General features: G+C 36.6%; 2 protein-coding genes across 4 annotated transcripts in view; both read left to right on the forward strand.

The window, feature by feature from the left end:
* The first annotated feature begins 926 nt into the window (after nucleotides 1-926).
* Nucleotides 927-6,586, forward strand: LOC107563691 (uncharacterized). Of its 3 annotated transcripts, none has more exons than XM_016248632.1 (4): nucleotides 927-975; nucleotides 4,467-5,132; nucleotides 5,939-6,125; nucleotides 6,457-6,586. In XM_016248632.1, exons 2-3 carry the CDS (start codon nucleotides 4,621-4,623, stop codon nucleotides 6,084-6,086), a joined length of 660 nt encoding a protein of 219 aa, XP_016104118.1. In that variant the 5' UTR covers nucleotides 927-975; nucleotides 4,467-4,620; the 3' UTR covers nucleotides 6,087-6,125; nucleotides 6,457-6,586. The 3 variants fall into 3 exon arrangements, with proteins under 3 accessions (XP_016104118.1, XP_016104119.1, XP_016104117.1); XM_016248633.1 differs by having other exon boundaries at nucleotides 6,462-6,473; XM_016248631.1 differs by having other exon boundaries at nucleotides 5,939-6,586.
* A 2,786-nt stretch (nucleotides 6,587-9,372) lies between these two features.
* LOC107563692 (neuronal acetylcholine receptor subunit alpha-2-like) overlaps nucleotides 9,373-10,496 on the forward strand; it is an 18,973-nt gene continuing 17,849 nt past the window's right edge. Inside the window, exon 1 of the mRNA XM_016248634.1 lies at nucleotides 9,373-9,815. Within this exon, the coding sequence (XP_016104120.1) occupies nucleotides 9,746-9,815 (70 nt within the window). The 5' untranslated portion in view covers nucleotides 9,373-9,745. The remainder of the gene's footprint in view (nucleotides 9,816-10,496) is intronic.

Here is a 10,496-nt window from a genome sequence, read left to right on the forward strand (position 1 = left end):
TGTGATGTTTTTAGAACTGGTTTTCATCCTTGGGAAGTTGAAAAAAAATGTATTGTGGATTTCAGAGCTTTTGTTTTTTTAAACAGCTTTCATTCCCTTCATTCATTCATATCTTGTAGTTTCTATTAAAACGAATGACTGAGTGGAAATCTGGTATTGTCACGAAAATACCCTTTTCTGCGAAACTCTCGTACATTATCAGACATTGGGGCACAGATGTGAACTATATCCCCCCCAATATTCTTGTCCTGCTCTCTCTCTCTCTAAATAACAAAAGAGTAAATATACAACTGAGACAAAATGATTGACGTGGAATTGTAAGTTTGAATGCGTGTAATTTCAGGGTGGTATAACAGAATAAGAGTTAAATCCCTTCATTTTGGTTGCAGAGAGAGCTTTATATTTATATCTTTTCTCAAGTAATGATGGATAAACTTTAGGTTTGAGAAGCTCATGTGATGTTTTTAGAACTGGTTTTCATCCTTGGGAAGTTGAAAAAAAATGTATTGTGGATTTCAGAGCTTTTGTTTTTTTTAACAGCTTTCATTCCCTTCATTCATTCATATCTTGTAGTTTCTATTAAAACGAATGACTGAGTGGAAATCTGGTATTGTCACGAAAATACCCTTTTCTGTGAAACTCTCGTACATTATCAGACATTGGGGCACAGATGTGAACTATATCCCCCCCAATATTCTTGTCCTGCTCTCTCTCTCTCTCTCTCTCTCTCTCGCTCTCTCTCTCTCTCTCTCTCTCACTCTCCTGACCACAAAAGAAAGAAATCATTGAGTTTCTCCCTTTTTATAAACACTCCCTCCCCTTTCAGTGTCTCCAAATAGGGACACAAACTTTCAGGTTCCCAAACTTTGTTGAAAGAAGAGAAAAAAAGTTTAAGGCAGACTGATTATGTGTGCTCTGCTTTGAACATTTTGACCAGACACATGGCTCTACCTTGTGACATGGCAGAAGATTCTGGTGAGTTCTGAAAACTTCTGGCTTGTGCATCTTATTTTATTCATGTTTCTACCGAGACCTATGTCATGATGAATATGGCAGAGCTAGTGTATGCATTTTTTCTGCATTCAAAGTCTAAAAAATTTAAACTGACCAATAATTTGAGTGCATGACTCATTGCTTGTGAGTGACCGGTGTAAATATATCTTTATGACATTCTTTTAATTATGGGAATCTTGCCTTAGATTTCATAAATATGCAGTGATAGTGTGAAGTGTACGACACACCACACTCAACCTTTAAACAACTACACTTTTCTTTTCTTTTGGTGCACATGAAATTCTCTTTAATGTAAGTAAGACTAAATTAAACCCAAAACTGGAAAAGCGACTTTATACTTTCCATTCACAAAGAGTTGTGGCCTATTTGCGTAGTCTTCCAATATTGCAAATGTGTTCATCTGCTCTGAAGGTTGAGTTTCAGCACAAGAGTGAACATGACAACTTCCAGACACTTGGCATTATTACTGAAGGTTAATCATGACTTTTTACTTAGACTAGGCATCAAAGTTTGTTATCATTAAAAAGATACTGCATTTCCTCAGCTTTGAACTGGTTTGGCATGTGTTTTGTAGGAATGACACAATGCTACTAAAAAGATGCCTGGAGGAAACGTAAAGGCCAAAAGCGCTGTTTGAATGGGCTTTTATGGTTCCAATAGTATAATTTCAATAATTTAATTGTTTTCTTCGTTGTAAAACATAAGAAGCTCTGGATTGGCAGTGCAGGCAGTGTGTGGCATAAAAGCAGAGTGGCTAATCAAATCAAGACATTTGTGCTATTGTTCATTTACAATGTTGATCAGTAAATCTAAAGATCATGTCTGCATATGACAGCCATTTGCTCTGCTTGGTTAAGGAACATTATTCCATGACAAAAACAAAAAAACAGTTTCAGCATTTCTTATTTTCATCTGAATACATTTGACACTTTCAGACTGAAGTTAAAAAAAAACCTTGCAAAACATTTCAGTATTTAATTTTCACAGTGAAAAAATGATAAAAAAAGATTCATTTTCTCAAAGTGCTTCAGGACTAAATGAGAAATAAATCACTGCTTTCTTCATTGCATGCACAGCAGAGCAGAAGTTCATTACAAGCAGTGTCGGTCTGCAGAGTTACAGATTTTATCCTTCCTCCATGAAGCACAAATGTCAATCAGCAAGTATGAATGACAAATTACTGCTGTACAGAGGCAAAGATGCTCTTGATGGTACTCCTTTAAATTGTTCTTTACTAAAATAGCTTGATAGTGATAGATAGTGTCTTTGTTTATAAAAAAAAAAAAGCTAACATATTTGACAGGTAACTACTGACTTTAAAAACTGTAAATGTGCGAATGCAATCCCACAGGTCAAGCCTTTAAAAAAAAGATGACTGCAAAGAACCCACAGATTTGATTTTCTACACTAATGCGAAAAAATATATATAGGCCAATTTAAGGGGGTCTGAATAATTTCCGTACCCACTGTATATAAAAATGAAATTTTCATGCTGCCCAGAACATGCACAGGAAGATTTTTTTTTTTTTAAGCAAAGCGTGCTGAACTACCGCAGAATCCACAAGTGCAGGGACGCCCTGAAGTAGGACAGGATACTAAGAGATTGTGTGAGTTGTCAGTTCAGTCACATCTGGAGACATGAGAGATGAGGTGATGAGCCCTTTCTGCATCAGAGAGCAGGAGATAGAAAAAAAAACCTGGAAAGAAAATCCCAAAACTTTTATTGTCCAGCAATTTGACATGTTTTGCAACCAAAATACAACCTTAAAGCAACCTAAGATGCCAAATTTTCAGAGAATATATCTTGAATTATTTTTTCTTTACAAAAAAAGACAAACCTCCCTACATTTTATTCTTTTAAGTCATGTTTTTTATTTATTTATTGCCATGTTTATTTTATTATTCAACGTAAAAGGAAACTTTTTTTAGTCTATAAAACCATTTAAAACACTCATGATCATCCAAGATTAATACAAGATGATGCTTTTTGATGCCAAGGGCACTATGTAGAAACTGTAAAAAGGAATGAGTCTTAAGCCTGTGTGATTGTATTATCTAAGATGGGGCTCACACTTTTTCCTTGAAAAAGTGAAAAAAGAGAGCGAGAGAGGGGTGGAGGGCACTCATCCTTGTACATGGAAGACTAAACAAACAGCCTCCCCTTCCAGAGAGGTCATGTGCTACACCTCAGGGCCCTCACAAAAATGAATGTGCTCGCTACACACACCAGCAGGAAGCCCACCTCCACATGCTCCGGAAAACCCTGTAAAAGTCTACTGCTTCATTTAGCATTCACAGTACAGTTGTAGTTTCACAAATACAGCAATTTCTTTCAGCAGTTTTACTATAAGTTTCAGGAAATTATGTGAAGATATGTGTATTTTTCTTGACAAGATTTTAGTCAGTTTGGTATCTATAGTAAATCAATAATATAATATAATAGTACAACTTTTTACACACACATACTGTTCTAAAGATTTGGGTCCGTAAATACTTTTTATTCAGCAAGGACATATTAAATTGATTAAATGTGACAAGAATTTTTACATTCTTACAAAAGTCTATTTCGAATAAGTGCTGTTCTTTAGCTTTTCTTCAACTCTGTATTCAACAACAACAACAACAAAAAATTTTATGGAAGCTCGTTCCCACAATGGGATAAAATAAATAATAATAAAAAAGGTAATTCTGACTTTTTTTCCTCACAATTCTGAGTTTACATCTGATAATTCATTTTCTCTTGTAAGTCTAAGAATTTTTTCTCAGAATTGCAAGATATAAACTAAATTCTGTAAAGAAAAGTCACAATTGATGTATATATTCGCACTTCTGAAAATAGTCTAAATGGTGAGATATAAACTAGCGATTGACAGAGCTTATTCAGAACTGTGAGATAAAAAGTTGCAATTACCAGTTATGTTTTATTGCATGGTGGAAACAAAAGAGAATTAAAACAACAAGATGTAAACTCAGAATCCTAAGGGAAAAACTCAGAAAGTCAGCGTTTATGTTGACAAATCTAAATAACTCACAGTTTTTTAGTCTGTGGCAGAAACAGGCTAACGTAGTTTTCAACATTGATAATAGCAAGACATGTTTCTTGAGCAGCAAATCAGCATATTAGAACAATTTCTGAAAGATCTTGTGACATTGAAGACTGCTGATCATTTAGCTTGGTCTTCACAGGAATAAATTACATTTTAAAATATATTCAAATAAAAACTTTATTTTAAATTGTAATAATATTTCACAATATTACTGTTTTTATTGTATTTTTGATCAAATAAATGTAGTCTTGATGAGCATGAATAGACTTATATAATAGTACAAATATTTAAAAAATCTTACAGACTCCAAATTTTTGAACAATACTGAATAGTTTCCCTTGAGGAAAAGTTTTGGTCTGTTCTCAAAGCAAAACTTTATTAGAGTGTCTGTTTATTTCTTCACAGATGAGGTCAGAGCTTTGCAACAGTGGTGACTGTGTGGAAAATATCTGTCCAGCTTTGAGGGGCTCAAGAGGGACCTCACATTTGCCATCGCTTGGGTTCTCATCCATCACTCCGTCAAGTCCCAGGTCATAGAGGTTACTTCCTCTTCTGGGTCATGATGAGGCTTCACTCTACTCTGGGCACTTGGCTCTTCACACTCCTAGTGATGCAAGTCTACTGCCAGAGTGGTGATGATGGAGAGTGGGGATCAGGTGACGTCTCTGGGACTGCGGTCACTGGTAATTCCTCCACATCAGTCTTCCATGCAGTCAGGGATGAGCCAGACAGGACCAGGCCAATTTTTCAGACCATGGCGGAGACAGAAGGCGGCGACTGTTATGTCAACTTCCACACCAGCCAAGTCATGTCAAGGCGGTTACGAGCTTTCAGAGAGGAAGTTGCTTATCTAAAGGCCCTTCAACATGGGAACCAGGCAGTGATGGAGAATCTGGTCCAGTTTGTAGGAGCAGAAATGGGAGATCAACGCTACGAGGAGGTGATCCAAGAGAACATTGTTGGAATCAGGGAGGATCACGTGAGCTGTGAGAGCGTGGTCACAAAAGCAGCAGAGGAGTTGGAGAGTCAACTGGAGGGAGACGCTCAAGCCACTTTGGCTGGAATTCAGAAGTGAGATGAGTTGAATCTTAACAAAACTTCAAGGTTTTTAACCATTTAAGATGCTCTAAGGCAACAAACCTGAATAATAAAGAGAAGAGAGTGCAAAATATTTAGTGTCAAAATTTTACAATTGGCTCTTTACATAAGAAGTGGTGATGGAAAATCAGAGGTGAAAATATATATTTATCTAAATATATAGGTATACTGTGCATCCCATATAAATAAATAAGTACTATTAATATTTTTATATATTAATATATATATATATAAGAACAGCATTTATGTGAAATAGAAATCTTACTTTATTTAATTTAATTTCTGATTATTCATTTTAATATATTACACAAATATTTAATGATTTATTCCCAGTATATAGAGAGTTAATTTATCGACCTTAATATTTGAAATTGCAGCTCAAGAGTGTTTCAAGGCTGCATGCATAGTAACACTTTAAAGGTTAAAAAACTGTAAATAAATTACAACCAAATAAAACTCAAGGGAAACTGTTAAAATTATCCTAAACTAGAAATATATGCTTATAAACAGAAAAATAAAAAAGCTTGTAGCTCGTAGACGTAGAGGCTCAGACTAACCACTATGACGTGACTTCGATTCTGGTCTCTGCTTTTTCTATCACCAGCCTGGGCAGTTGAAAGGAATGTAAATTTCAGCCCCTTTGAGGCCCCTGGTTCAAGAAAAACTAAGCTGAGGCCCTAAGGAGGCCCCTGTTCATTTCCTCCTTCTCCTCTCTCTCCCTCTCTCTCTCTCTGTCTTTAAATATTTCTGATGTTGTGTATACTTTGTCTTTATCTAAGAATAAAAGAGGAGTCCCTTGCCTTTGAAGAAATTCTGCGTACCACGACAGACATTGCCACTCGACTGGAGAGCTCCTCACGAGCCCTGCATGTGGAGATGATCGAACAGCTGAGGAAGAACATGAGACAGCCGCGCAAAACTAAATGACTCCTTGGGAAGCCATCCAGCCTGGAAAAACTGATAAAAGTATTATATGGCATGTCACATCTATATTTATCCACAGTTTTTTAATAACAGTAAAACAATGTTGTCACCTTAAACAGTCCATATGTGGACCATTTGACTTAATTGTGTTTTTTAAATATTTTATCTCCCTTGCCAACTATGTTTTGGGAAAGGGCACTGTTGTCAGAGAATAGACTGAAACTCCAACTATATTTTTCTCTCTTGTCCGATGTTCATTTATGAGCCATATTGAACATATAATGGCTACAAGGAAACATGATCATGACGAAACATGAAGAAAAAATTATCTTGGCAGTGAGGTGATATCTTAAAAGAATATTCTCTTTCCAAGTACAGACAACTCCGCAGCTATGGTCTGGCTGTCTTGGCGCTAGGGAGCAGATGGTGAAAAGTCTGTATGATGGTCTGGAAATCAGCAAGCATGAACTCACATACATTGGAGAGAGAGAGAGAGAGAGAGAGAGAGAGAGAGAGAGAGAGAGAGAGAGCGAGAGAAAAAAAGGTGACAGTGTAAATGTGGTCATTGAAAGTGTGTGAGAGTGTATAAAACACAACGAGCGAACTCACACACACAGGGGAGAGAGAGAGAGAGAGAGAGAGAGAGAGAGAGAGAGAGAGAGAGCAAGATGGAAAAACAAAAAAGAAAGGGAAAAAAAGACATGGCAGTGATGTCACTGAGGAATAAATTAAAAGGTGACTTGGCAGCTTGGAGCCAGAATCTAAAAAATCAGAACAAGGAAGTAGAAACTTTGCGACTTAATGATATTTTAAAATATAAGTGTATTACTCTAAGTAGTCAGTTGTGGTCACTTTTGCTGTATGTGTACAGCATTTTTTATGCAATTATGTGTGTATGCTGGTAGCTATTATGATCACAGATGCAGCTTGTGTGAAAGAATGACTTTCAGTGACATGAACTAAAGACTGTATTGAGGGTTGTATATTATAAACTGTTGATGGTGGGTTATTGTCATTCTTGATGTGGTGCTGTTGAATTTGATTCACATAAAGTGTACTTTTGTGTAAGATTATCAGGGTATCAGGTTCTAAGTCCTGTAAAATATATAAACATCAGGGAATTAAAAAAGGGGTTAATGAAAAAGTCATGGAAACTTTTGTAGTCAATATAGATTTTTTTTTCTCCAAGTATTCCTCTGCTAGAAATTGTTCTTTAAAAGTGTGATCTTTTTAAATCCAGTTACCACAAAAGACTGTAAAAGTGCCATAAATATTGATCAAAAAGTGTGGAAATCCTGAAATGCAGCTTGCAGTAAGGAATTGTTTAGGCTGGTTGTATTAGAAACATTTATGTAAAATAGCAATGAGACATAATTACTGCCTAGGCCTACTTTTACTTTCAGGATTCCGATCCTGTGTGCTTAATTAGCATAATTATTATTCATAATAGATGTTTCTGTCTCTAAAGTCACCCACAACTGTGTTTCAGTTTCACCTTCTGAGTGAGTTCTTGCTTCCAGTCAGCATTTATTCAGCTACCCTGACCTCTGGTGACCGTGATTTCACCAAGTACAACATGTTCCTGGATCAACATCCTTGTTGATCCTGGAACAACATTCCAACTAACCAATCAAGGAAATGTCTGTTTTAGGCTTACGATCAGGGTTAGGTGCTTCTACACCCTTGTTAATCAGCTATCATTTCACACTGATTTTAGGAATAAATTATGGGTAGGGTTAGGTTTAGGGGTAGGTATTGGGTTTAGTCTATATTTTTGGACAGTAACGTTCATCCAGGATCAACAAAAGATGTTGATCCAGGAACATGTCTTACTTGGCAAAATCACGGCGACCCTGACCTCTAGCGGCGATTAACTGCAATAACAATTCAATCACTTGATGCAATAGCAATAGTTTGTCTCCATACGAGTTTGCGAACGTATCCATTAAGCGTGAGGCTTTATTTATTCATTTATTATTATTATTATTATTATTAAAAATAAATTCAGACTCAAAAGACTGTAAAAGTGCCATAAATATTGATCAAAAAGTGTGGAAATCCTGAAATGCAGCTTGCAGTAAGGAATTGTTTAGGCTGGTTGTATTAGAAACATTTATGTAAAATAGCAATGAGACATAATTACTGCCTAGGCCTACTTTTACTTTCAGGATTCCGATCCTGTGTGCTTAATTAGCATAATTATTATTCATAATAGATGTTTCTGTCTCTAAAGTCACCCACAACTGTGTTTCAGTTTCACCTTCTGAGTGAGTTCTTGCTTCCAGTCAGCATTTATTCAGCTTCCCTGACCTCTGGTGACCGTGATTTCACCAAGTACAACATGTTCCTGGATCAACATCCTTGTTGATCCTGGAACAACATTCCAACTAACCAATCAAGGAAATGTCTGTTTTAGGCTTACGATCAGGGTTAGGTGCTTCTACACCCTTGTTAATCAGCTATCATTTCACACTGATTTTAGGAATAAATTATGGGTAGGGTTAGGTTTAGGGGTAGGTATTGGGTTTAGTCTATATTTTTGGACAGTAACGTTCATCCAGGATCAACAAAAGATGTTGATCCAGGAACATGTCTTACTTGGCAAAATCACGGCGACCCTGACCTCTAGCGGCGATTAACTGCAATAACAATTCAATCACTTGATGCAATAGCAATAGTTTGTCTCCATACGAGTTTGCGAACGTATCCATTAAGCGTGAGGCTTTATTTATTCATTTATTATTATTATTATTATTATTATTAAAAATAAATTCAGACTGGTTGGAAACAGAAATCGGGCAGTTTAAAATGTGGTCAAGCTCGTGAACTTGTGATGTGGTCCCTCCCTCCCTTTCTGTCTGACATGAAAGTGGATAGGCGGACTGAGAGAGAGATGCTCAGTCCGGAGTAAACCCTGGAAGCAGGAGAGAGGTCATGAGTCCATCTATACACTTTGTGACAGAAATGGAGTCACTCTGGAATATATCTGCTTCAAAAAAAAATCTTATTTTTGGATGCACGTGGAAATAAATAATACTTTTTGCAGCACGGAATCTGTGTTCCTGATCTTCCGCTGAACAGGTGCGCAAAACTTAAGCTAATCAACGTAGAGAAGGAAACTTCCAGTTTGGATAAATATGGATAAACACTGGATTTATGCAACTTAATTCAAAACATTTTTTTCGAAAAAACGATTTTTGCCAGCACTTAAAATACACGTGATTAAAAAAAGAAGAAAAAGATATAGCTGCTTCAAAAAAAAATCTTATTTTTGGATGCACGTGAAAATAAATAATACTTTTTGCAGCACGGAATCTGTGTTCCTGATCTTCCGCTGAACAGGTGCGCAAAACTTAAGCTAATCAACGTAGAGAAGGAAACTTCCAGTTTGGATAAATATGGATAAACACTGGATTTGTGCAACTTAATTCAAAACATTTTTTTCGAAAAAACGATTTTTGCCAGCACTTAAAATACACGTGATTAAAAAAAGAAGAAAAAAAGACTTGTCGAGAAGATACACGGCCTAAATACAACCACCAACCCCAGATGTAGAGTATGACACCGCAACAGAACACACAGAAGCCATTGAATTATACGGAAACCGTCGCGTGGAATGCAGATGAAAATATAGAAATGTATTGAAAGTAATTGGCTGTACGATGGAGCGCTTTGAGAATCAGCGATTCTTCCTGAGGATTACTCTTCTCTGCACTTTTCTTTGTGAGTCAAGTAAGTTTCACTTCTGATTTTCCCCTCCGCATTTTTTCACAAATATTGCTTAATAAAAAAGAAACCAAAGAGACTCGTGGAACATGGTGGCTTCTAGTCCAAGCTGACTATTAACTGTATAAACTTGTTTTGACTGCTCAACCAGCTAGCGTTTTCCAAAAACCATATACTGACCACATTAATCTGGTATAGCCTAATAGCGGTTTTGTTGTTGGTTTAAGTTGGTCTGTCAACTTGAACCAGCTATGGCCACCCTGGACCAGAAACGCAAAATCTTTTCTATAAGGGAGTCTTAAAAATAACATAAGACAAAGTTTATATTTGATTGCGTGTGTTTTAGGCATTTCCAACGTGCATTGATTAATATTGAAACAATTTGATTCATTGTCAGTTATAAGAACAGACTGCCTCTCTGCTTAAAAACTCAAAATATCCAGCTTAATCTGGTTTTCAGCTGGTCACAATGGGAGACCATCTTATTTTAAACCAGCTAAAACCAGCAAATTATCATAGGCTGGTTTAAGATGAAGGGGGTTGGCTTTCACATATCTACAGTCAGAAGAGATGTTGTAGGCATTAGAATGGCACGCACGATTGCCAGTAAAATGAAATGTCCTCTCCACGGCCAAGCTGGCGCTTAAATCAAGGCAGATTTATTGGACTTGCTCATCACTCTGCGTT

Source organism: Sinocyclocheilus grahami, unplaced genomic scaffold (genome assembly GCF_001515645.1).
Source record: "Sinocyclocheilus grahami isolate Dianchi unplaced genomic scaffold, SAMN03320097.WGS_v1.1 scaffold886.1, whole genome shotgun sequence".
In the NCBI taxonomy this organism is placed as follows: Eukaryota; Metazoa; Chordata; class Actinopteri; order Cypriniformes; family Cyprinidae; genus Sinocyclocheilus; species Sinocyclocheilus grahami.

Coding starts and splice junctions, on each gene's coding strand:
- LOC107563691 (XM_016248631.1), top strand. CDS start 4,621: ATGATGAGGCTTCACTCTACTCTGGGCACTTGGCTCTTCACACTCCTA. Junction 5,133..5,938: donor ACTTTGGCTGGAATTCAGAA/GTGAGATGAGTT, acceptor TCTTTATCTAAG/AATAAAAGAGGAGTCCCTTG.